Source organism: Molossus molossus, unplaced genomic scaffold (assembly GCF_014108415.1).
Source record: "Molossus molossus isolate mMolMol1 unplaced genomic scaffold, mMolMol1.p scaffold_m16_p_1, whole genome shotgun sequence".
Lineage (NCBI taxonomy): Eukaryota > Metazoa > Chordata > Mammalia > Chiroptera > Molossidae > Molossus > Molossus molossus.
Window position 1 is genome coordinate 126,558,521 of NW_023425344.1, and position 27,328 is coordinate 126,585,848.

Consider the following 27,328-nt stretch of genomic DNA (forward strand, 5'->3'; position numbering starts at 1 on the left):
AAATTCATCTAATATGAGGTTTCATGTTAATTCATTTCATCCTTTTTCTTTTCTTTTCTTTTCTTTTCTTTTTTGTTAATCATCACCTGAGAATATTTTCCCATTTTCAGATAGAGTGGAGAGAGAGAACTTGAGAGAAACATCGATGTGAGAGAGACACATTGATTGGTTGTTTCCCACATGATCCTGACCAGGGCTGGGGATCACACCTGCATCCCAGGTATGTGTTCTTGACCGGGAATCAAACCCGAGACTGTTCCGTCTGTGAACTGATGCTCTAACTGAAGAGCCAAACTGGCCAGGGTGCATCATTTCTCTTTTAATCAAAGGATATTAAATATCCTCTGGGTGAGAATTTCATTTCTTAAGAAATTATTAAAATAATTTCCTTGATCTGCTCCCATTACTACTTCATTTTCTCAAAGTATTTTAGAGTAAAAAACAAACAAACAAATGAAAAAAAAACAACAAAAACCCAAAAAGACAAACAAACAAAAATGAAGACTCAGTACTTTATGTTCCTGGTAGAACCCTTCAGGAATTGTCTTCTAACCAGCAGAGAATTCTAATTCAGACTCTGAAATTCCACCAACAGCAGTAACACCACTAGCTATACCTCTGGTTTCTCCAGCAAATGTGAAGGTACGCATAGGGAACCTGATCCTGAACTTTCCTGTCAAAGATTCCGATGAACTAATCCTGTGGAAACATCTCTCCACACCCATGGATGCACTGAATCCAGGGGGATTTAGAAAGTAAATGGCTTAGCTGCTTGCTTGACCCTCCTAAGATCTGTCTTCAAAAGGGCTGAGTTTTAACCTCACCCGCTGTGTCAGCTTCCACCCTGAAAAAGGTGGACTCTCTCAGTAGGGTAGTGCTGCTACACTTACCTGTCATTTCTGGGAACTGGAAGAGGAGAACCAGAATGTGGGGGACACTTGGTGACTGTAGCTGATGTACCGATAAGTGCGACCCTGGAATATTCTGAAGGTGAACACTTGGATACATATGGTTAGGGCATAACAGTAAATCCTACCCAATCCTGTAATCACCAGCTGTTGGGTCAGGAGCAATTGGATCACATTAGCATCAGAGTGAAGAGACAGTGCTGGAAGCAGGGAAAAGGAGATGTCTTGAGGAAGTCTGTTCTGTACAATTTACTCCTGTTTTGAACCAAGTCAATCCCTGTCTGATCACTGCTTTCAGCATTAAGGTTTCTGTTCTCTCTTATTTTTTTCCTTTCTTGTTTTTTTTTCTCCCCTTTCTTTCATAGGCATTATTTTCACCCATATAATTCATATGAACTCATGCTTCATTGGAAGAACCACTGCTTTCAGATGTATGCTTAATCTTGCACAACAGAGCAGCTCTACTCAGCCTGAGTGTGGTTTTTATTTTTATCCTCACCTGAGGACATTTTTTCATTTTTTTTCTGTTCCCATAGAGTGGGAGGGAGAGAGAGGAAGAGAGAGAGAGAGAAAAACATCGATGTGAAAGGGACACATCGAGTGGTTGCCACCCGCACAACCCAACCAGGGCTGGGGACAAACTGCAACTGAGGTACGTGCCCTTAGTGGGAACCGAACCTGGATATCTCTGGACGGCAGGCTGATGCTCTAACTGCTGAGCCAAACCAGCTAGGGCCTTAGTGTGGTTCTTATTTCCCTCTATCTTTGTATTGTATCCTAAACACAGCTATACCATTAAAAAATTTTTTTTTCTTTATTGATTTTTTTTAAAGAGAGACAGAGACAGAGAGAGAGAGAGAGAGAGAGAGAGAAACATCAATGAGAGGAACATTGATTGGCGGCCTCCCGCATACGCCCCCTCCCCCCCCCCCAACTGGGGCTTTGGCCCTCAACCTGGGCATGTGCCCTGACCAGGAATCGAACTGGCAACCTCTTGGTGCATGGGCTGATGCTCAACCACTGAACCACGCTGGCCGGGCAACACAGCTATTCTATTACTAGTATTATTATTTCTTCGGTAAATCAATCAAAATTTACCAATCTTTTTTGTCAGATCGGCTAAAAATATATTTTTTGTGTGCTGCAGAATTTTAGTAATAAGTTTATGTGTGCCAGGATATGGAAATGGTAGAAAATTGCTGTCCTAGAGCTGTGCTGTCCAGTATGGTATTCACTTGTCACAAGTAGCCATTGAGCTCACATAGAGTCTTTGATGAGTATGTACATGAGTGAATAAATATGGAGGACTCGTTCCAATTGATATCTGATAAAAGTATAAACTAAACATAAGATCATAAAGAATTCATAAGAAAAATGTATGAAAAATATTCATTAGTATTTTTTAAAAGTTTATTACATGGTGAAATGATAATATTTGGGATATAAAGTCTTGGGCAAAAGTAGTTTTACAACTGTTCGTAAGGAAAATAATACAATAATAAATAATACAAGAATAAACTGTTTCACATAATCACAACTATAAATTTACGTTTGCCCCACCCTATATTGGGTTAAATTAAATGTTATTAAAATTAATTTCATCTGTAGTTATTAGAAGACTGAAAGTTACCAATATGATTTGCTTAACGTTTCTCTTGGACAACTTTACTCTAGATGGTCTGCTTCTACTTCTCTCCCTCTCTGTTCCAGAAGTGAATACCTCCTCAGGATACCAGCACTATCCCTAATACAAAGTACTTATTATACTCTCGTGGCTGCATACTCACATCTGAAATGTTTGCCAGACTGGGCACCTCTTGAGGAAGGAACTTACATATCTAGCCTGCAGTGCAGTGCTTGGTATAACATAGGTGAATTATAGTTATTTGGTGAATAGTGATCCAATTCTCTTATGACACTGAACTTGTGTGAGGCAAGCCATACAAGATTGTTAACCTCACCATAACTATAACAGTTATGACTAGGCACTCAATACATGTATGTATGAAATATCCCAGAGATATTTTCAAAGTATGACCAAATTTTAAAAACTCCTATAAGGGTAAGATGTTGGGCAATATAATACCATTTCCACATATGTGGAGTATACATTTATTTCATGGTGCACATGAAGGCTGTTAGATAAAGTTGCAATTATAGTCCACATGATCATACCTGCTCATTTGCAGATAGGCACAAAGGCCAGGTGGATCCTAATTAATTCTTGGAATGTCCTGGGGTTTTCACAACCAATTGAACCAATCAACTGTAAAACAGAAATACAACTAAGTTAAGGGTCATAAGTTTTTACCTAAAATATGCAGAATTGAAGAGTAAACACAAAATAAAATATGTATGTAACATTTGTCACTTGACTTCCATGATTTTGCTTCTCTTTGGGACTGGGTTGGCTTTTATGTTCATCTCAGGCCAGCAGCAATTTGGTTAAGCTGAACACTTTGCAGATGTGAAGGTAGCTGCCCTGCAGCTTTATGGTTAGATGTTGGATAAGTATATTAGTGAAAGTAGATTCATTGTTTGTGAGGAAATTTTATGAATTTGACTCAAGACATGAAAGTGTCTGATACCTAAATTAACACAGCATTAGTTTTTCATCATTTATTAATATAAAGAGAATCACTATATCTGGATAAACTAGGTAGATTGGCATAAAGTTTTAAAGGCTATTTCTGGTTAGATGATATTATTATTATTAAATCTATGGATCATATTTAAAAAAATTGTCTAAATCTTTATTAACTATTGAATAGGAATTTATGTAAATAAATGATATGCATACATGCTTTTCTGAAGGCAGGCCTCTCTCCCCAGAAGTACCATTAGCATTTTGCTGGAACTTAATATTTAATATCTTGAATTATAGTTATTGAAGTTACCTTATTCTAACCTCTACATTGTCTTTTTCTTACTCACTTTTATAATTCTGTAATATTTAGCTAGTGCTTTCCACATAGGTCTTCTCTAACTGCATGTAGAATCGAATTGAAGTGAATTTAGTACAGGCTTAAGAATCATGGGTCCTGGTCTAGTCACTCAATAGCTGTATCTCCAGTCCAGTCATTTCTCTGAGCCTTGGCTCCTGCTCCCTCTGTTTTCCCTCCCCCCGCAACATTATAATTTTCTGTCCTGTTCTGACTTTGTTACCCTTCATTGATATTGTGGTATCTAGACTGAATCTCTTACACTACTTATTTCCATGTGGCAGCATGTACTAAGTGCCTTACTACATTATTTTAGTTAATCCTCATAATTTATGAAATAGAGATCATCAGCTTCAGTTTTTAAGCTGATAAAACTGAGGTTGGAGTGAGACTGAATGCCATGTCTAAGGCACTAGTTAGTAAGTGGTAGAATCAGGATCTGAACCTAGATCCATGTAGGGTCTGATGTACTCTGGCTATTCCTGAACTTGCTTTTTAATCAGAATTATTTTGAAACAGCCCCATTCTAAACTAGTATACTCCTACCTCCACAATGCATTAAAACAGAAACATCTATAATTATCAGCAACTGTTGTAAATACAAGTATTAATACAAGAAGCAAGAATACCTCAACAGGAGTTGTCACAAACTTAATTATTGGGTAGAAAGGTTGAACATTGCAACAACATATAAGTATGATATGCCTTTCCCATGATGTGTGGAAGGAAACCTGTGTTCTATTTCTGGGTCTGTCTCAAGCTTTCTCTGTGGTCTGGGCAAGGGACTTTACCATGCCATCATTATCCAGGGGTAAGGTGGAGATGATTACACACAGCATCCACTTTTTCTACTGGTTTGTGAAGATACTATTGAGTAGATCAGAGGAAGTACAATGTTTCATATTATATTAATTTATTAGAGAAACTAAAACAACAATCCCATTTACCATTGCAGCAATGTTTCATATTATAAACTGCATTGTACCTGGGGCAGGGGGTAAGGTGCAGGGATTCTGGGGAGCAGATAGATCTCTTCCTCCTGTTTTCTTATTTTAAAATGGGAGGTGGAATGGAATGGATGGATGGTCACCAGCTCTTCCTGCTTTAAATGCTGAAATTCTACTTGAGTTGATAATTGCTTTCACATATTCTAGAAATAATTGGCATAAATGAATTTACTATCCGTTGGGACAGAGATGGGCCAACGACTCTTTGCTGACATTTGCCATTCTTTTTTTTTTTTAATCCTCAACTGAGGACATTTTTCCATTTTTTTTGTTCAGATAGAGCGGGAGGGAGAGAGAGGAAGAGAGAGAGAGAGAAACATCGATGTGAATCGAGTGGCTGCCACCCGCACAACCAACCAGGGCCGGGGACAAACTGCAACCGGGAACCGAACCCAGGCCTCTCTGTATCGCAGGCCGATGCTCCAACCGCTGAGCCAAACCGGCCAGGGAGACATTTGCCATTCTTTAAACACAATGGCATATAGTTATTAAGGCATCACAATTCACAAATAAGGCAGAGCTGAATGTCAGTCAGTTTCTTGACTTGGTCCATATTCTTTTGTAATGTCTCAGGTCCCACGTGCACGCTCTCACTACAGAGCCGCTTTTTCGAGTAGGGTTGGGGGGGGGGGGTATCAGCGGCCGCCTTAAGTGCTGGCACAATGTGGGGATCTCCCACTGCATTCTGGTATTTGGTCATAAATTTGCGTTAGGGTTGCTTATGTTGCATAATTTTAATAAATAAAGTGATATGAATTGCTGATGTTTAAGGTCTATATGTGGAAGAGGGTGGATCACCACGAGGTCACAGGATACGTGAAGGTAGTGACTTCGAGAGAAAGGCCACGTCGAGTCAAAGCTTCACCAGCCTCTTCCCAGAGCAGAAGATTAATTTTTGCTTTTAACGTATGATGAGGTCTTCTAGGCCTTCCAACCCAGCGAAAGAGCTAGTGCCAAACCCTGCCAGGCTGCGGGCCCCGAGGGGGAAAGAACTGTGGGGTCCAGACGGTCCCTACCTTCCCCGGGGAGGCGGTGACCGCTCGTCTCCAAACATCTCGGCGCCAAGAGTAAACAGCTCTCTCAAGAAGCGAATTCACCCGGAACCCTCCAGTCCAAGGAAAGGGATTAGAAGTGACAAAGAAAAAAGATGGTGGTGCTCCCGAGAGACTCGGGGGCGCGGAGCGGGCACCCTAGAGGAGGGCTGGCGGAGGTCTGGGGGCGAGCGCAGCCGCAGCACGCCCGGCTGGCGGGGACCTGGGGTAGACGTAGGGCAGTGGCGGGGGTCCAGGGGACGCGCTCCGCCCCGCGCGGGCAGCCACCGCCTTCCGACGCACGTGCGCGGTGTTGTGTGCCTGCGCTCCTCCCCTCCCTCTCCCAGTCCCTCCTTCCCTCCCTCCCCTGGCCGCCATCCCCTCCCCCGCCGCCGGAGCGCGAGCGCTGCACCGCCCGGGCCACCACCGCCGCCGCCGAACGCGCGAGACGCTGAACAGGTGGCCTGATCCGCGGGCGCTGCGGCGGCAGAATCGAAGCGAACCCCGGGAGGTGAGGGGGCTCGGGCCGGGCATGTGAGCCGTGTGGCTCCGCGGCGTCGCCTGCCCGTGCTTCTAGACACCCGCCCTACAGCGGCCCCGCCGCGCCAGCCTTCAGCCCCTGGCCTGGGCTGCTCGGCCGCCGTCAGCGAGGGGCGCGGGCCGGCCTCGGAGGCGGCGGCGGCATGAAAGTGACCGTGTGTTTCGGAAGGACCCGGGTGGTCGTGCCGTGCGGAGACGGCCACATGAAAGTTTTCAGCCTCATCCAGCAAGCAGTGACCCGCTACCGGAAGGCCATCGCCAAGGTGAGGGGCTAGGGGTGCCGGGGGGGTGGTTACAGGGGGTGGTAGGCGCCGGGATCAATATGGCGCTTCCTGGGAAGGGGAGGAGGGAATACGAGGGAGGCGGGGAAAGGGAAAGTGCGGCGGCCGCGCGGGCCTCGCGGCGCCCCCAGTCCCGGGCTGCGGGCCGCAAAGTTCTCCGCGCGGCTGAGCCCGCGAACGCAGCCCCGGTGATCGCGCGGAACGCCGCGTCCCCGGGTCGGACGCCGGACGCCTTTCCCCGGAGGTCCAGCCGCGGGGCCGGCGTGGTGACAGGCGTCCCTGGAGCGGCCGGAGGAGCGGAGTCGAACCCCGCGCGGCGCGGCCGCCTCTCTCCGGCCGCCTGCAGCGGTTGAAATCCAGCTCCAGGCCTCTCCCCACTCCCAGGCCCCGCGGCGAAGCTGGGAGAGGCGACTTTTTTGTTGAAAGGACAGCTTAATTATTCCTTACACGCCGGAGAGTGGCTGTGTGTCTGCTGCTTCCACTCCCTGGTTCCGTCGGGGAAGGATCTCCGCGATGGGCCCTTCCTTCCTGTCCGCGCGGGCGGCCGGGTGTTGCGGGCTGCTGGGTGATGGTCGCCGGCCCGCGGTCGGGTAGACCGCTGGGGGAGTGACGCGCGCTCCACCCGCTCGGGAGCGCGGCTCAGCTCAGGTGCTCGGCGATTCAGTGGCTCTGCGGCAGAACTCCTTTGTGAAGCACAAGCCTGAAATCAGTTACTGAATTAAAAGTTTTCCTCCAAGGCCTCAGCGTGGACTGATCTGGAACTAGCTCCGTATGGTGTCGAGGCTGCGGAGCCTGGGCCTGTTTTCGGAGTTGAGTAGATTTCCCCTTTTCTTGGTGGAATGATAACATTGTCTCCCTGCGTTCCTGTACAATGTGTCAAAAGTGAAAAGGCATTTTGTTAAATTGTTTTATCTGCTCTGTCTGACAACAGCCCAGCCTCCAGTTTTCTCTCAAGTGCCCGAGGATATTTCCTTTGCAGTAGAGTTCGGAGGAAAGCAGATTCACTTTAAAAATTTCCCATTCCCTATAGTGAAGTGGCCCGGCTTCTGTGAGCTTTGGGGCAGTAGGTGAGAGGGACGGTAGCTTTGTCAGCCTGAGTGTGTACGCGGTGCTCCAGGTGGCATCCCCCGATTTTCTCTGAAATTAAGGGAAAAAAAAAACTTTTTACATTATTTTTTGCTTTCAGTATATAGTGAGAAAATAGCATAAATTTGGAGACGTTTAGGTACCTGACCCAATGATGGAAGATACTGACTTTATTTAACAGCTCTAAAATGTTCCTTATTAGTTGGTTGAATTCTTACTGAAAATCAAATAGATTTAGCAGAAAGTAGACACCTGTTTATCTTGCAATGCCAATGGAGGGAGAGTAGTGGTGGTGGTGGTGGTGTAGTAGGTAACAATACCCTCCACACCGACATTTAGTATTTATTTAATTAATTGATTAATTTTTTTTTGACCAATACAAAAGTTTATTTAACAAAAATTCAATGTGAAAATGGACACAATTTGATTTTTATATTGTCGTAAAACAGGTGGAGAGGGGACATGTGGAAGCAGTTCATTTCTCTGGTGAACACAGCCATTCTTTGTACTCGTTCCAAGGCTTCTAACATGATGGTGCTATTTCCTCGTATTACCACCATTCCAATGTTGTTCTGTTGCCCACTGGTTGCCATCTCCACACATTCATCTATCACAAGATTCATAAAGGGATCAAATCCCCGCAGTATTCCTTGGACATGTCTGCCACCATTTAATTTCAACTACAACTTCTTATCCATAATTTTTTTTAACTCAGGAGGGTGAGCTTTACTCCTTGTGTCTAAGTGAACTCAAAGACAGCTCCGAACATAGTTCCCTGACATTTAGTATTTTAAAGGATTGTTTGTGAATGACACTTTATGATCTAAATGTTCTAAAGCAGTAATCAGCTCGCACATGTTTTCTGGAACCCAACAAAATAAATCATGAAAGGAAAGAGAAATACAATAATACATATTTTGCAGTGTGCCTAGGCTCCTGAGTAGGGAAAGGTGATTCACATTTCCTTGCTTACATACTTGAAATTTACATGCTTATAGTAGTCATTTACATGATTAAACATTTACATGCTTAAAACTAGTCATATATTTTTTTAAATCCTCACCTGAGGATATTTTTCCATTGATTTTTTTTTTTAATAGAGTGGGAGGGGGAGAGAGAGAGAAACATCTGTGTGAGAGACACATTTCAAGACTCTTTGGTCTGTGGGCTGACTGTGTAACTGCTGAGCCAAACCGGCCAGGGCAAAATTAGTCATATTTCATTATGCACACAGTGCACATTGGTTGAATAGTCTGTTTGAGAGATACAAATGTGGTTTGAGTCATTTTTTAGTTCCTCAGCAATCTTAAGCATTTGCTCCATGTTCAAGGCATTGTTCTGGGTGCTGGATGTCTAGGGGACCCACTGGTTGCTTCTTTGAAATTGGACTATAAAAGTCTATGACAAGAAGCTCCATGGCCCTACGAGTGAAGGAAGCCAGTGGTGTGGACTGGTATGTCGTGCAGTGGGGAGAAAAGGAAGCCTCCAGATGTTGCCAGGTGGAGTTGAGAGGCCTTGGTGATAGATCTGGACCTTTGAAAAAATATTAATGGTGGTTGCTTCACAGTGACCTGGGAGCATGGGAAAGTAAGTGCAATTTTCTTGAGGGAGTCTGGGAATGCACCCCAATGAGAAGGGGCACATGAACTGAGTTTTGAAGGAAAGTATATTGTCAGGTTGGGAAAGAAGGGAAGGAAGAGAAGGAAGTAAGAGAAGGAAGGAAGGAAGGAAGGAAGGAAGGAAGGAAGGAAGGAAGGAAGGAAGGAAAAGAAAAGATTCTCAGGATGATGGTAGCACTGGAGTTGGATAAAATGAGAGGGAGGAGTCAGAGGTGATTCAGGGGTTTGCAAAATTATTTAAATACTTTTTAAGTACAACTCATAGTTTAGTAGGTGAATTTTAAGATGGGCTTTGCAGTATATAAAGTTCAGTCATTGGATTACAAGACTGTTGACTCTCAAATATTTTAAGAGCCTGAGTGTCTTCTAAGGTCTATTTGTATTTTTTTCTCTCACATTATCAGGTAATGGTTACAATGAAACTTCTTCCCATTTCTCCCACTCTATTTAAAATAATTATGAAGCAACACATATTAACACTTGTTTCAACTTTTATTCTTTATCTCTTCCTTACCCTTATTGTTTAATAGAACAAGATAAATTTTGTATGAAGAATTGGGTATCTGGGAAGCTGTAGAGTGGTGTTTAGGTTGCTAGGTGACAAGTGGCATGACAAACTCCCATCTGGTCAGGAAAAATGTGGGAAGATCATGTTTATGGCTTCGTACAAAAACCGACTAAGCCAAAGGGGGGAAAAAAGGAAGAATAAGAGAAAGAAAGATCCCAAGTCACTAAGGCTTTCTCTGCAGTAAGCATTTTGTGGTGGTGTGGGGCTAAAGTTTTGGCATTATATTTGAGCTGTTTTCTGTTCAGGTTAAACAAATCAATTTTTCGGATGCTGGAGTGGTGTGACTTAATACCAAAAATATCCTCAATAAGCAGCTATTTAAAGGCTTACACTTAGCCCCCCCCACCCCCCTTTAGTGAAAAAACTGTTTTTTCTGCTTATGATCACTGACTGGTGGAAATGTTTTTGGCTGTTCATCCCCAGCCTTGGATTTTTCTCGAGTGCTTAGAATTAGAGGACTGACTGCCTGTGTATGTGTCTGTTGTCTTGCCTGACTCATCCATGGAACCTGATGAACACAGAGTGCAGATCCCCAGTGCAGTGGCTTTTAGTGTGGTATCCTTGGTTTCTGAGGGCTTTGCTGGATACTCCTTAATTCTTAGTGAATCAAGGGTGACCCTGAGTGAGGCATCCCACTTTTTCTGCTCTGCATCCAAACTTATGAGAAAAATAAGAAACTCTCTATGCTTGTTTTAAAAAAGACTGCTGTGGCCCTGGCCAGTTTGGCTCAGCAGTTAGAGCGTCGGCCTGCGGTCTGGAGAGACCCGGGTTCGGTTCCCGCTAAGGGCTCGTACTTCGGTTGCAGTTTGTCCCCGGCCCTGGTTGGTCGTGTGGGAGGCAGCTACTCGATGTGTCCCTTCACGTCGATGTTTCTCTCTCTCTCTCCCTTCCTCTCTCTCCCTCCCACTCTATCTGTACAAAAAATGGAAAAATATCCTCGGGTGAGGATAAAAAAAAAAAAAAGACTGCTGTGTACAAAAGTCATGCTCTTTGAAGTAATAGACTAAATTCTTGCACTCAAGAATCATACAATGTAGAAGTCAGGACAATTATAGACAACCATAACTAGGCTTTAGCATTAATTGGAAGCAGGGTGGTACAGATGGTAATTGCTTCTGGATTTCAGAGATGAGAGTGGTCGCAATGGCACTAGGTTTGCATTTAGTTCAGTGAGTGGAAAGTCTGGCCTTGATTTAGGGCAGTGCATCCTAACTGGGTAGTGGAGTGACCTCAGGAAGCACATGCCTAGCCAGGGTTTGGTTCTGTAAGCCTGCATTGGGGTCCAGGCATGTGAATGTGGAGAGTGACTGCTTTGATTCTGAGAAGTAGGGGGGAGGGCCTTGTAGGATTCCAAGCAGTGTGAACAAATGTGTTTCAGGCTTTCAGGGCTTTTTTTTTGTTTGTTTCTGTGGAGCATTTGTGTTAGATGATGGGTCAGGATCAAGCTGAGGAGAACTGAATGCCAGGGCAAGACGAGACTTTATACAGTCTGTTGATTTGGGAAGGACTGGGGTATTAGAGCAGTGGCCACAGTGTGGACAAGTGGTCCTTTGGGAGAGGACTGGAGCAGTGGGGTGTGTGGGATCCACCTCTGCTGCTGACTGCTAAGGAACATAAAAGGGAAGGAAGAACTGAAGGCAAAAGGGAAGGAGGGAAGGAGTTGTGGGAACCTTTTAACTTACTGCTTTCTGGGTTGGGTGTGGAGACTTAGGGATTTTTTGTTTGTTTGTTTTTTCACCATTTAACCTTGTACAAACAACCCCACAGAGCTTCATTTTCCTCATCTCTAAAATGGGACACTGCCTTGTCAGGGTCAGGTGAGTACCGAACAGGATCATGAATGTGAAACCCAGTCCTGAATCTGAATCACTCATGTCTTTACTCCGCAAAACAGTTTTACTTGCTGGGAAACTTTCCAAAGTATTCTATTCCTGTTTGGGTTTTTCCTCTTTGCTTAAGAAGGTGATATGTATTTTAATTAAAGAATAGGTAAAAAAAAAAATGTTACTGCTTGCCTATGCAGTACACAGTCAGAAGTGCAAATTGTGTGTGCAGTGTGTGTATGAGGCAGGGAGTGTAAAAGTCGCAGATATTGGCTGTATTTTTTTTTTTTTAATCCTCACCCGAGCACATTTTTTCATTTTTTGTTCAGATAGAGCAGGATGGAGAGAGGGAGGGAGAGAGAGAGAGAGAGAGAGAGAGAGAGAGAGAGAGAGAGACATTGACGTGAAGGGACACACCAAGTGGCTGCCACCCGCACAACCCAACCAGGGCCTGGGACAAACTGCAACTGAGGTACGTGCTTAGCGGGAACCGAACCCGGGTCTCTCTGGACCACAGGCTGACGCTCTAACCGCTGAGCCAAACTGGCTAGGGCAGATATTGGCTGTATTTTACTTTGATTATCTGAGCCTCTGGTTTTTGGGCCTCTGCTTCTGTCCCTCAAGCATGGAAACCTTACAGTTATTTAATAATTTGTTGTTATTTAAAAAAAATAACAACTTGAATTTATGGATAGTAACTTTTGAAAATGTGCTTTCCTTTTTTTTGAGAGGCTGAGAGGACTGTTGATCACTAAATCATGTAAGTCATGGTTTTATGAAAAATCTTGTGTCTGGTGTGAGATTTTTCTGTGAATAATGACATGTTACACACTTAAAGCTTATTGAAACTTTTAGGAAAATACATTTCAGAGTTTCAATGACAATAGAAACAAATGTGACAATAGTGATGTAAAATACATTTTATTCTTTTATTAAGATTTTTTGTCTTACCTTTCAAGAAGAAAAATAGTAAATATGTTTGAAAGGCTGGTCTTTCTAAAATGCAAATCTCATTGCACTCTTTTGCTTAAGTGCCTCTGCACCCCCTTTCTCTAGAGGCAAGTCCTGCTGCCTCAGCACAGTTTCTCCTTGCAGGAACCCCTCCTGCCTGCAGCCTTTCCCTCACCAGACTCCCCCACCCCACACACGTGGACTTGGTTGCATTTTTCTACCTTTGCTCTGGCATTTTCTTTCTTCTGCCTTGAACGGGTTGCTTGCTCCTCCTTTGACTGTTTATCTGTTGAACCACAGCTCAGACCAGCCATTTCTGCTCTTAAGGCTGTCAGAAGTTCTCCCCTCTTTATGCTTCTCCTGGGACTTCCCTCAGTGCCTGCACTTGCCTGGATGCCCGTGGGGTACTATAGTGTGTTTGCCTATGGAACAGAACAACTGTGCTCCTTCTCCTTCCAGGTGAAATGTGTCAAGGCCTCTGCCACATAGTGTTAGAGGTTGAGTAAATACAAAGTCGAGAATAAACACATTGCACATATTCTTGCACACAAAATACACTTTTAGGAGATTATAACCAGCACTTGCTAATTTTAAGGACTTTAATGTTTATTGTATTTGGCATATTTCCACACAGAGTATGTAATTGAAGCTAAGATTTAGTGTGATTTGGAGTTCCTGGAGTTATTCTTTTGTGTCAGCTATTTTGAAGGAGCTCAGTTTGTTTTTCAGACCAAGCAGAGGATAGTCCTGGGGTTTGCATTGGACCAGGTTCAAGGCAGGTGGCCAATGTGGTGTGGGAATCTGGCCTGAAGCACACCTATGCTCTGTTTGGCACCTCTAATTCTGTCAGTTGGGATCCTTGGGGAAGTGCCAGGAGTAAATAGAAAAGTTTAGGGTCTGAAATTTCCAGTGAGTGTCTGGCTGATGTGAAGTGCTTCTTGGCTCATGGTGACCATGCATGAATTGGTCATGGAGGTAACATTTAAAGTCCCTATTGCACTGTTAACCCATGGACAGATCCTCCATCTATCCTGGGAGCTTTTACCTCCCATGGAGTCGGATATGGGTTGGTGATGGTGAACACTCAGTAGATGACAGCAGTTTTTCAAGGATGGAAAGAAATATATAAGATTAGTTCAGAAAGGTGCTTTCCAAGGTCATTTTTCAAGGTGGGGAGAAGAAAGTGGTAGACCTACATGATGTGCTTTCCTCCTGCATGACCACCCATTCAACAGTCCTAGGTGGGACCAAGGTCAAGGCAGTAGCACCAGGGGGTGGGGGTGGGGGGGGTGTCAGTAAATTTATACAGTTTTACTCACTTTTGTTATCTTTTTGTTTTACATGGAAAACAGAAATGCAGAGTTCTGTGAACATAGTGGAAAGGTGATTTTTTTTTTGTCTTTAGTAGTTATTTTATCCTATTTAAGATTTTTTGCATTTGGAAGAATTATGTAAAGATGACTTTTCTTCATAGCTCTGTGTCTTCTTGTGTCTGGTCTGCTATCTTTATGTGGTTTATGCCATTGAATAAAACTTTTGCTAATTTTTTTTCTCCATTAACTGATATCAGAACTTAGAAATGAAATTTTAAGCTTCATAGTCAAATGATGTGAACTGTCATTTATTTATTTTTGTTAAAAATAGACTATAAATCATGCCCTGGCCAGTGTGGCTAAATAGAGCATCGGCTCGAGCACTGGAGGGTTGCGGGTTCAATTGTGAGTACCTGGGTTGCAGGTTTGATCCCTGGTCCTGGTCAGGACACATGTGTGAGGCAACTGATCAGTCTGTCTCTCTCACATGTTTCTATTTGCTCCCCACCCCCTCATAAAAATCAGTGGAAAAGATATCCTCCGGTGAGGATTAATAACAACAAGAAGAAGTAGACTATTAAATAAATGATGTATATATACACACAAGAGAAATGAAAGCATCTGTCTATACACAAAAAATGTGCATGAGTGTTCATAGCAGCATTATTCATAATAGCCAAAATGGAAACAACTTATTTATCAACTGAACAAAATATAATGCCATGTCCATACATTAGAATATTATGCAGCCACAAAAAAGATACATACTACAATGTGGATGAACCTTGAGAATATGCTCTGTGAAGGAAGCCAGTCACAAAAGCCCACGTATTGTATGATTTCATATATATGAAATAACCAGTGTAGGCAAATCTGTATATACAGAAAGCAGAGTAGTGGTTCCCTAGGATTGGGGTTAGGGGGTTATGGAGAGTGACTACTGATGACTATGGGGTTTATTTTAGGGGAGATCTAAATTTAGATAGTGGTGACGGTCGTATGATTTTTGTGAATATACTAAAAGTCATTGAATTATATACTTCAAGTAGGTGGATTTTATGGTATGTGGTATCTCAATAAAGATGTTTAAAATACAGGCTACATAGCCACTGTGAATAAAATTCCATTTTTAGGTACTTTATAGTTCTTGGAGTCCCATAAATGTTAGAGATGTTCAGAAACCTCAAATGAAAACTGGTTGTTTCTAGGAGTTTTCTGTACAATGTATTAACCTGCCTTCTTTTGCCTGCCCACTCTCTCTTATTGCTGTCTGATAAGCTCTTGACTGCTGAGCCTCCAAGTCCCTGGTCTCCTTGTTATCCCCCACCTTCTAAAAGCTTCACTAGCTGTTCACCTATTCTCTTACAGCCAGAGATTCCTTCCTTCCCAGTTCATCAGCTGACTTTGCTGAATGAAGATTGATTAGCATGCCCCATAATGGAAGAGCTTTTCCAGTTTTTGGTTTTGATCTTTGGTAGTTTTATTTACTTTTTTTTTTTTCTCTTATTGATTTTTAGAGAGAGAGGAAGGGGGAGAGAGAGAGAGAAGCATCGATAAGAGAGAACACTGATTGGCCGCCTCCAGCATGCCCCCCTCCCCCACTGGGGATCAGTCCCACAACCTGGGCATGTGCTCTGCCTGGGAATCGAACTAACGACCTCTTGGTGCATGGGTCGACGCTCAACCACTGAACCACACCAGCCGGGCTGATCTTCGGTAGTTTTAAGTTTTGGCAAATTTCACAAGCTCTGTGAGCTTCTGTTTCCCCATCTTCATCTTCTCATATTCATAAGTTCTCGGCTGGGCTTCTGCTGTCAGTCCTTTGAGTACAGATACTCCTAGTCTGCCTGGTTGATTATGGTGCTCATGGGACTGGGAGGCTTAAGTGATGTACAGTGGCTTTTCAGAATTGCTGATAGGGTACAGAATATCTTACTCCACCCACCCTCCCTGAGAAAATACTTTACTTCCCTTACTTTGAAACAATGGGTCTTTTCCTCCAGCACAAGCTGGTGAAAGCATATATTTTGCCTGGAGGGTCCTTCCGAATTCCTTATTGTTGAAAGATAAGTATCTTTTAAGATAAATTACAAACTCTGAAGTACTCTTTATGTAAGGTATAACTAAATGTATGATGTGTATACTTATACATACACACACACACATATATTCATGAAGTTGGTATTTTCAAGTTGGTGGTATAAATTTAAATGCTTTTAGAGATGATGGGTAGTATTAGTTCTCCCACTTTTGATGTTTTTAACATTCAGAAACAAAGAGTTCATTTTTTGGAACTCAGATTTATCTTTTTCTGGTGTATGGTTTTTCTTGTTATTTGTATTGCATCTTTTTAGATTAGGAAACCATATATTTGTAAAAAGGCCTTTTTTTGTGTGATACTCTATAATAAAAATCAAGGTTTCTTCTCTAACACTTCAGAAAACAACTCACTATATATCTCAAAAGCCTAAAATTGCTAACTAATAAAAATATATTGTATTAAAAGATTGAAAACACTAAGAGGTGAGTGCCATTTTTATGTAAGTGGTTGATATGAGAATGGGCTTTTTATTCTATCTCTGTAAACCCTCAATTTGTGGAACTTCATTTAATGGACTTTGCATTTAACAGACAATTTCCGGTCTGTATGTCATATGTAAAAATTAACACCCAATTAATTTTAAGATGCTTTTAATTTTAAGATCTGTTTATAATTAACAGTTTTTCTGTTTTTAATTCACTTATTTTTAACAAATTTTAGCGAATAGGCCATGTGTTGGAAAAATACACTGTAGTAATTTCACCAACATAAATAAATATTACATGTCTACAACTGTAGTCTACATATTTAAATCAAAGAGTCACCTCTCAGAAACAATGTTCAGAGAATGATTAGCACATGATCACACTCTATCGAGAGAAGTAATTGGTTCTGTTGTTGCGTGCTGTGACTTCAGTTTTTAAAAAATATATTTTTATTGATATTTTTAGAAGAGAGAGGGAAACATCAATGAGCGAGAACATTGATTGGCTACCTCCTGCATGCCCCCCACTGGGGATTTGGCCCACAACCTGGGAATGTGCCCTGACTGGGAATCAAACTGGTGAACTCTTGGTGCATTGGTTGTCGCTCAACCACCGAGACGCACCAGCCTACCAAAATAACTAATTTGTCAATTTTTTAACATATGCATTCAGAAAACCTACTTTTTTATATAATGGACTTTTGGCTTTAATGGACACCTTCTGACCCAAATTAGTTCGTTATATCGAGTTTTTACTGTTCTCTTACGTATAGAATAAAACCTGGAAAACCTTTTTTCATGTCTGTGTTTTAATTTTCTTTTTTAAATTCAATATTAAATTCAGAATTAAAAAGTAAACTTTTTCTGGGAACATATTTTCTTATACCACAAAGGCAGTTAAGATACATAATTTGTAATTCTGGAACCCATTGTGCAAAGTCATGTGTGAATAGTGGTCAGCCAGGTTCCTGCCCAGTAGCATGGTACTCTGCACTGAGATTTCTCTTCATTGTAGCCAGCAGCACCTGCAGACGAGGGAGGTAAAATGTGTAGGGCATTGCTTCCTGCTGTACCACCACACAGGACAACTAATCACTAAATCTATTCAAGTCTAATGCAGGATTTGGTACCTTTACACTGGGTTTGAGATCTGGAAAAATACCTTTTAGACAAATCAAGAATTCTGAAAGTGAAATGCATCATTTAGATCGGTAACTATTTAAATAGCTACATTAGGAAGATAGTGCTTTTTCAGCAGTTGTACTCTGAGCATTACAAAATGAAATTATGAGGGCACATACTATCAGGAATTTTTTTTTTTTTCAATAAACCCCTGAATTTTCTATAGTGTGCTCAGTTTTATCATTTGTATTTTATGACCTACTTTTTAAAACATAGATGTTTGCAAAAAACACAATGAGCTGAAGGTGGAAAGTTTGATGGTGGATGTTTTTTATCCTAGGGGGCAGCCATGTAAGATGACATGTTCTGTTCCAGGGTTCAGAAGAGCAGATTTCCATCATTCTTGTGTCTGAGAGCAAGAAGGATAAAACCCTGTACAACCAAGATCCTTGGCTTCTAAATAACCTCCTGCTTCATGGGACTATTGTTAGTGCTTGAACAGAGGATATAGAAAAAATAAAGCATTGTAGGAAGTAAAATGGAATTGATGTTAGCTGTATTGTTCTTTTGTTTTTGCTAAGAATGTTGCCAGTGATTTAGGCTTACTGGAATAACTCCTAAATTGTTTCTTATCTCATAGAACTACTCTAGATGTGTGAAATTGAATGTATGGTAAAACTGTTCTCTCTAAAAAATCATGGAATAAAAAATTATTTAAAATATAAAAGAAATTGCCCTGGCCTGTTTGGCTCAGCGGTTGGAGCATTGGCCTGCGGTCTGGAGAGACCCGGGTTTGGTTCCGCTAGGGGCGCGTACCTCGATTGCAGTTTGTCTCCAGCCCTGGTTGGGTCATGCGGGTGGCAACCACTCAATGTTTCCCTTTCACATCGATGTTTCTCTCTCTCTCCCTCCCTCCTACTCTATCTGAACAAAATTTCAAAAAATGTCCTTGGGTGAGGATAAAAAAAAAATATATATATATATATATATATATATATATATATATATATATATAAAAGAAATTACAAAAATTAAGTTAAAAAGTCCTTTAAAAAAATCACAGAAACAGCCCTGGCCAGTTTGGCTTAGCAATTAGAGCGCCGCCCTGTGGACCAGCCACACAGAAACAGTCCTGGCCAGTTTGGCTTAGCAATTAGAGCGCCGCCCCGTGGACCGGAGAGGCTGGGGTTCGGTTCCTGCCAAGGGCACGTACCTTGTTTGCAGTTTGTCCCCAGCCCCTGTTGGGGTCCTGTGGTTGGCAGCCAGTCGATGTGTCTCTCTCATGTTGATGTTTTTCTCTCTCTCTCCCTCCCTCTCTCCCTCCTGCTGTATCTGAAGATAAACGTAGAAATGTCCTCGGGTGAGGGGGAAAAAATCACAGAAACATTCTTCTTCAATTTAAAGGAATTAAAGAAAATTCCCACTGCCATTGACTTAAATACTCCAAAGATGTTGCTAATAGAAGAGATTTTCCTTTTTTTTTTCTTTAGTAGTTTTGAACTTCAACCAGTTCTGTAAGTTCTGTGAGCCTCAGTTTTCCCATCTGTAATTTGGGAATGCTCTCGTTTGTTCGCTTATGAGATTTATTTATTTTTTGAATATAGGGATTTTACTTTATTTTATTTTTTTAATATATTTATTTTTTGTTACAGATGTTTCTCCTTTCCCTCTCACTGATTCCCTCCTCCCCCTCCCTCCCTGCCCTGTCCTCAGCTTTGTTGTCCGTGTCCATTGTTCATGCATACATGCGTGTAAGTCCTGTGGTTTATCTCCCCCTAATCCCCTCTTCTGGGTATTGTCAGTCTTACCCCAATTCCACATCTCTGAGACTACCCCATTCCTCAGACTGTTATGTTCATTATATTCCACAAATAAGTGAGATCATGTGATATTTGCCTTTCTCTGCTTGGCTTGTTTCGCTTAGGATAATACTTTCCAGGTCCCTCCATGTCATCGCAAAGTATAAAAGATCTTTCTTACAGCTGCATAGTACTCTATTGTGTGTATGTACCACAGCTGTTTTATCCATTCATCTACTGATGGACATTTGGGCTGTTTCCAGATGTTACCTATTGTAAATAGTGCTGCTATGAACATGGGGGTACATATATTCTTTCTGATTGGTGTTTCAGGCTTCTTAGGGTATATTCCTAGAAGTGGAATCACTAGGTCAAATGGCAGTTCAATTATTAATTTTTTGAGGTAACATCATATTGTTTTCCATAGTGGCTGCACCAGTCTGCATTCCCACCAGCAGTGTACTAGAGTCCCCTTTTCTCCACACCCTCGCCAACACTTGTTTGACGATTTGTTGATGGCGGCCATTCTGACAGCTTTGAGGTGATACTTCGTTGTTTTAATTTTCATCTCTCTGATGATTAGTGATGTTGAGTATTTCTTCATATGTATCTTAGCCATTTGATGTTTTTTTTTTATCCTCACCCGAGGACATTTTTTTTTTTTTTTGCATTTATCTTCAGATAGAGGAGGGAAGAGGAAAGAGAAACATCTACCTGAGAGACATGCGTCGAATGGTTGCCACCCACACGACCCCAATGGGGCCAGGGACAAACCGCAACCAAGGTACGTGCCCTTAGCGGGAACTGAACCTGGGACTCTGTGGTCTACAGGCTGACGCTCTAACCGCTGAACCAAACCAGCCAGGGCGGCTCTTAGCCATTTGAATGTCCTGTTTGGAGAGTTGTCTATTTAGTTCCTCTGCCCATTTTTTAATTGGGTTCTTTGTCTTCCTTTTGTTGAGTTGTATGAGCACTCTATATATTTTGGAAATTAACCCCTTATCTGATGTATTTTTGGCAATTATGCTCTCCCATACAGTGGGTTGCCTTTCCACTTTGGTAGTTGTTTTTTTTGCTGTGCAGAAGCTTTTGAGTTTGATGTAGTCCCATGTGTTCATTTTTTCCTTTGTTTCTGTTGCCTTAGGTGATGTATCAGTGAAAATTCTGCTATGTATGATGTCTGGAATTTTGTTGCCTACATTTTCTTCTAGGATTTTTATGTATTCATGAGTCACATTTAAGTCTTTTATCCATTTTGAGTTTATTCTTGTGTAGGGTGTAAGTTGATGGTCTAGTTTCATTTTTTTGCCTGTAGCTGTCCAATTTTACCAACACCATTTATTAAAGAGACTGTCTTTATTCCATTGTATGCTCTTGCCACCTTTGTCAAATATTAATTGAGCATATTTTCCTGGGTCCTTTTCTGGGTTCTCTATTCTGTTCCATTGATCTATCTGCCTGTTCTTATGCCAGTACCAGGCTGTGTTGATTACAGTGGCTTTGTAGTATAACCTGAAATTTGGTAATGTGATCCCTCCAACTTTGTTCTTTTTCAAGATTGCTGTGGCTATTCGGGGTCTTTTTTGGTTCCATATGAACTTTTCAAGTATTTGTTCTCGTTCTGTGAAGTATGTTGCTGGTATTTTGATGGGGATTCCATTGAATCTATAGATTGCTTCAGGTAATATGGACATTTTAATGATGTTAATTCTTCCAATCTATGAACAAGGTACGTGCTTCCACTTTTTTATATCTTCCTCTATTTCTTTTTTCAATGACCTATAGTTTTCTGTGAATAGGTCCTTTGCTTCTTTGGTTAAGTTTATTCCTAGGTATCTTAATTATTTTGCTGCAATGGTAAATGGGATTGTCTTTTTAGTTTCTCTTTCTGTGAGTTCATCATTGGTGTATAAGAATGTCGTTGATTTCTTGATGTTAATTTTGTATCCTGCTACTTTGCCAAATTCATTTATTAAGTCTAGTAAACTTTTGATGGAGTCTTTGGGGTTTTTTTACGTATAGTATCATGTCATCTGCGAATAATGACCATTTCACTTCCTCCTCTCCAATTTGGATGCGTTTTATTTTTTCTTCTTGTCTGATTGCTGTGGCTAAGACTTCCAGTACAATGTTAAATAAGAGTGGCGAAAGTGGGCATCCTTGTCTTGTTCCAGTTCTTAAGGGAAATGCTTGTAGTTTTTGCCCATTGAGTATGATGTTGGCTGTAGGTCTTTCATATATGGCCTTTATTATGTCGAGATATGATCCCTGTATTCCCACACTGCTGAGCATTTTTATCAGAAACGGGTGCTGGATTTTGTCTAATGCTTTTTCAGCATCTATGGATATGATCATGTGGATTTCATCGTTCATTTTGTTTATATGGCGTATTACATTTATTGACTTGCAAATGATGTACCAGCCTTGCATCCCTGGGATGAATCCCATTTGGTCATGGTGAATAATTTTTTTGATGTATTTCTGGATCCGATTTGCTAGTATTTTGTTCAGGATTTTGGCGTCTATGTTCATCAGGGATATTGGCCTGTAGTTTTCTTTCTTTGTAGTGTCTTTTTCTGGTTTTGGAATTAGAATTCTGCTGGCCTCATAAAACGAGTTTAGAAGTTTTCCTACTTGAATTTTTTGAAATAGTTTGAGGAGAATCGGTAATAGTTCTTTGAATGTTTGGTAAAGTTCCCCATGAAGCCGTCCGGGCCTAGGTTTTTGTTTGCTGGGAAAGTCCTGATTACATCTTCAATTTCTTTTGTTGTTATTGGTGTGTTCAAGTTTTCTATCTCCTCCCAGTTCAGTTTTGGGAGACTATGTGTTTCTAGACATTTGTCCATTTCGCTTAGATTGTCGAATTTGTTGCCGTATAATTGTTCATAATATTTGTTAACAATCCTTTGTATTTCTGTGGTGTCAGTTATTATTTCTCCTCTTTCATTTCTGATTTTTTGTATTTGGGTTCTCTCTCTTTGTTTCCTGGTGAGTCTAGCTAAGGGTCCATCAATCTTGTTTATCTTTTCAAAGAACCAGCTCTTTCTTTTATTGATCCTTTAAGTTGTTTTTTTGGTCTCCATGCCATTTATTTCTTCTCTGATCTTTACTATTTCCTTCCTTCTACTTGCTCTGGTGTTTTCTTTTTGTTTGATTTCTAGTTGTTTAAGTTGTGAGGTTAGATAGTCTATTAGAAATATTTCTTGTTTCTTGAGGTAGGCCTGCAGTGCTATGAAATTCCCTCTCAGAACTGCTTTCCCTGCATCCCATAGATTTTGTGTTGTTGTGTGTTCATTTTCATTGGTTTCCAGGAAGTTTTTAATTTCTCCCTTGATCTCCATGGTAACCCAGTTATTGTTCACTAACATCCTATTTAGCCTCCATGTTTTCAAATGTCTTTGTTGCAATAAATTTCTAGTTTCATGCCATTGTGATCTGAGAAGATGCTTGATATGATTTCAATCTTCTTGAATTTGTAGCGACTTGGTTTGTGCCCTAACATGTGGTCTATCTTTGAGAATGTCCCAATGTGCACTTGAAAAGAATGTGAATTCTGCAGTTTTGGGGTGTAATTCTCTGTAGAGATCTATGAAGTCCATTTGATCTAGTGCTTCATTTAGAGTCTGTGTTTCCTTGTTAATTTTTTGCCTAGATCTATCCAGTGATGTGAGCGGGGTGTTGAAGTCCCCTGCTATGATTGTATTGCTATTGATTTCTTCTTTGAAGTCCTCCAGAAGATTTTTAATATATTTTGGTGCTCCTATATTGGGTGCATATATGTTTATCAAGGTTATATCTTCTTTTGGATAGATCCTTTCAATATTATGTAGTGGCCTTCTTTGTCGCTAGTTATGGCCTTCATTTTGAAATCTACTTTATCAGATATGAGTATTGCTATCCCAACTTTTTTTTTACTTTTTGTTTGCTTGCAAGATTTTTTTCATCCCTTCACTTTTAACCTATGTGAGTCTTTTGTTGTGAGGTGGGTCTCTTGTAAACAACATATATGTGAGTCATGCTTTCTTACCCAGTCAGCTACTCTGTGTCTTTTTATTGGAGCATTCAAACCATTCACATTTAAGGTGATTATTGATATGTACTTATTTATTTCCATTTTTGTTTAGTGTGGTTATATTTTTCTTTCTATTTCTTCTACTAATTACCGCAGACCTTTTAGCATATCTTGCATTGCTGGTTTGGTGTTAATATATTCTCTTAGCTTTTTTTTTTTTTTTTTGTCTGGGAAGCTCTTTATTTGACCTTCTATTTTGAATGATAGCCTTGCTGGGTAGAGTAATCTTGAATTAAGATTCTTTTTTTTCATGACCTTGATTATTTCATGCCACTCTCTTCTGGCCTGTAGTGTTTCTGTTGAGAAGTCAGCTGAGAGCCTTATGGGGTTTCTTTTGTAGGTAACCTTTTGCTTATTTCTTGCTGCCTTTAGGATTCTCTTTGTCTTTAGTTTTTGGCTTTTTAATTACTGTGTGTCTTGGTGTGGGCCTGTTTGGGCTGTTCTTACTTGGGGCTCTCTGTGCTTCTTGAACTTGAATGCCTTCTTCCTTCACCAAGTAAGAAAAGTTTTCTGTCGAATATATTCTTCAAATATATTCTTTCTAACCCTTGCCCATTTTCTTCCTCTTTGGGGACTCCTATGATGCGAATGTTATTACGTTTCCTATTTTCCCAAGGTTCTCTTAAGCTATCTTCCTGGTTTGAAATTATTTTTTCCTTTTGGTTTTCTGCTTGGTTGATTTTTTTTCTACCCTGCCTTCTAATTCACCGATCTGGTCCTCAGCTTCCTCTACTCTGCTGGTTAGTTCTTCCAATGTGTTCTTTATTTCTGCTATGTCATTCTTCATTTCCACTTGGTTGGTTTTTACTGTTTCTATATCTTTACTCATGGTGCTGATGTCTTTACTCATGCTGTTGAGCTTTCTCAAGATCATGGCTCTGAACTTTACCTGTGATAATTTGCTTAACTGCACTTTTGTTTATCTCATTTTCAATAGAGTTCTCTTGTTCTTTCATTTGGGATTTGTTTCTTTGTTTCACCATTTGAATATCTTAGTGGGTTTTGGAGCCTGCCAAATTTTTCCTGTGGGTGTTGGTATTCTGCTGTTTGTGGCTCCCTCTACTGGTTTGGATGAATCTGGGTGGGCCTACGTTAAACACCACTGTCAAGTCTTACTTTCCTGGGTAGATTTGCAAGCCCAGGAAAGGTTCAGTTATCCTCTAGCTTTTTTCTGGTGGGTAGTAGTCTCAGTTACTCAGTACCTTGGAATGTAACCCTGGTGTTCTGCATAAGAGGATTTCCAGAAGGTGGGATAGGTGCTGGTTGTTAATGAGCCTCAATTTGCATTTCTTTGCCTCACCTGGGAAAGGCTGAATCTCTTGGGGGGGGGGGGAGGGGGGCTGCTGCTTTTCTCCACAGCTCACGGAAGGAGTACACTGGCCACAGTCCTTTGTGGCTGCAATTCAGCAAAAACTCTGAGTGCCCCCCAAATCCTGGGTGTCCCCACAGTTTTAGCCCAATCTGCCCTCTCTTTGCCAGAGCCCCCAGGTGAGTGGCTATGGTTATTTTAGCACTCTGTCCTGGCTCTCTGCACTGTGGAGTGGGCTTGTTCTTTATTTCCCAAGGGCGCTGCTCACAGCTAAGACTGCTGCTGTCCTTGGATTCCCAGCCTGCCATCTACTTGCGCCTCTACAGATCCTACCAGTGTCCCTGGTTATATGGTCCTGTTTTGTTGCTTTTCTGTTGCTTTTTTCCGAGGATTGGTCTTTATTTTAGTTTTAATTCTAGTTTGGTCCTTAGAGATTGTCTGTGTAGTTTTCATTCACTCCGCCTTCATTTTCACACCCTCTAGGCCTGTCTTGTGTGCAGCTGGGGCACACAGGTCTCTCTGGTTTCCCAGCACCCTTCAGGTCCCACGGGTAACTGGATCGCACAGTCCCTTTGGGGACTTGGCTCTATGCCTGTGTTATGGTCTGCTGGGTTGCACAGGCCTCTCTCGTGCTCAGCATCCCACAGGTCCCGCAGGTAACTGCATCTTACAGTCCCTGCTGGGTCGCACAGGCCTCTCTGGTGCCCCTGCACCCTGCAGGTCCCGCAGGTGGGCAGCTGGATTGCACCAGTCTCTGTAGGGCTCTGGCTTCCCACTGCTCTTTTGGGCTGCTGAGTCGCTCAGGCCTCTCTTGTGCCCCAGCACCCCGCAGGACCCACGGGAAGTTGGATCGCACCAGTCCCTCTAAGGCTCCAGCTTCCGAAGGTTTTTGTCAGCTGCTGCACCACAGAGGCCTCTGTGGAGCCCCAGGTCCTGCTGCTGGTGGCTGGGGAGTGCTGCTGCCCCATGGGGCTCAACTCCTGCTCAGGTTTTGCTGTAGTTTTTGGGGATGGGTCTCAGCTGCTGGTCTGTGCTTCTCTTGCCTGGGGATGGATGTCTGCTCCCCAGCCTCTCGGCTTATGAGATTTAAGGTGGAGAAGGCCCCTGTCATGTAAAAGTCTCTGAGTCAATATTTGATCTTTTTCTTTCTCTTCAAGTTTTAAGCATAATTAGGCACAATTTTAATGGCTAAATCAAAAAGTCACCTTGATTTTTATTTGATTCATGCTACCAAGTATTATTTTTTAGATGATTTTTTAAAGGGTCAGTTTTTTTTCTCCTAGAAATACTATAGAAATTCCAGTGTTAGTATTTAATAACAAATCGGTTGTAACTACAAGAAAAAGAATGTTCTGATCACCCTGTAGTTAAAGATTCTTTTATGAATCAAGGAAAATTATATTTGTCCAACTGTCTTAGTTGTGTGACTTTTTGTTTTTACTATTAGTCCTTGTTACTTTATAAAATAATTGCAGCGTCCATATTGCTAGATCAAAGGAAATTATGTAAAATTTCTTTGCTATATTTATAATATTTTAAAAGAAATTGGTTACACATTTTACATTAAAATGTCTCTTGTAACTTGGAAAGAATAAAAGTAAAAACTGTAAATACCATTGATATTTGTTAAATGTTTAAATATTTTCAAGTACTTTAGTGTTTATTAACTAGTAGTTCTGAGAATGTTTTGGAGCTCAAAGAGATAAACTGAATTATAAAATAAAATGGGAAAGTCAACATATTTGTGACTTCCCAAATCCTTTATTATGTAGGCTTCTATAATTCATGTGCCCATAACACTTCTTGACCTTTCTCTGGATCTCAAGACGGTGATTTTGGGCAGCTAAAGCAACTAAGGCAGAACAGCTGCTTAGGTAGGTGGTTGTAATAGTTGACAAATTGATGCAAGTTTTAATACCTTAGTTTAGCTAAAGACACCCAGTGACAGTCACCTGAAGACTTCACCCAAGAATTGACCTATTTATTATACTAAATAGAAAGTGATGTCTTAAAGGCTTGCTCAGGTTCTGGGCATGGTAGTGTTCTTACTGCAGACTTGCCAGATTATCAGCAATGCACTGGCTTTGTGTTCAAGAGGACGACCTCCTCTCATTTATATTTTCCACACCAAAGTATTGAAAGTTGTTTTCCTTTCTTTGAGGATCTTAAATATCTTATTAATTAAAATAATGCTTTCTCTCTCTCCATATGTGTTTAGGGAAGTTGCTAAGTAGTAATTAAAATAATAAAGCTCATCTACTTGTGCAGTGTTCATATTTTGACTTTGATCCCTTCTAGTATTTGTTTGTAAACATTGTTTCACATGAGTTAATTTGAAATCCAAAGCTTTTGGTTAGGACAGAGCATGAAAAAGAGATAGAGCGGCATGGGAGACTGGAATTTGTATGTAGCTCTTCCCTGCATAACTTCCT

General features: G+C 41.4%; 1 protein-coding gene and 1 pseudogene across 8 annotated transcripts in view; one reads left to right on the top strand and one right to left on the bottom strand.

The window, feature by feature from the left end:
• The first annotated feature begins 6,297 nt into the window (after positions 1-6,297).
• PARD3 (par-3 family cell polarity regulator) overlaps positions 6,298-27,328 on the top strand; it is an 823,714-nt gene continuing 802,683 nt past the window's right edge. For 4 of the 8 annotated variants that reach the window (XM_036242174.1, XM_036242150.1, XM_036242158.1 and 1 more), the window contains exon 1: positions 6,298-6,691. In XM_036242174.1, coding sequence (XP_036098067.1) covers positions 6,572-6,691 — 120 coding nt within the window. In that variant the 5' untranslated portion in view covers positions 6,298-6,571. The remainder of the gene's footprint in view (positions 6,692-27,328) is intronic. The other 4 variants (XM_036242178.1, XM_036242177.1, XM_036242167.1 and 1 more) reach the window with 2 other exon arrangements.
• LOC118639210 lies at positions 8,197-8,520 on the bottom strand (annotated as a pseudogene).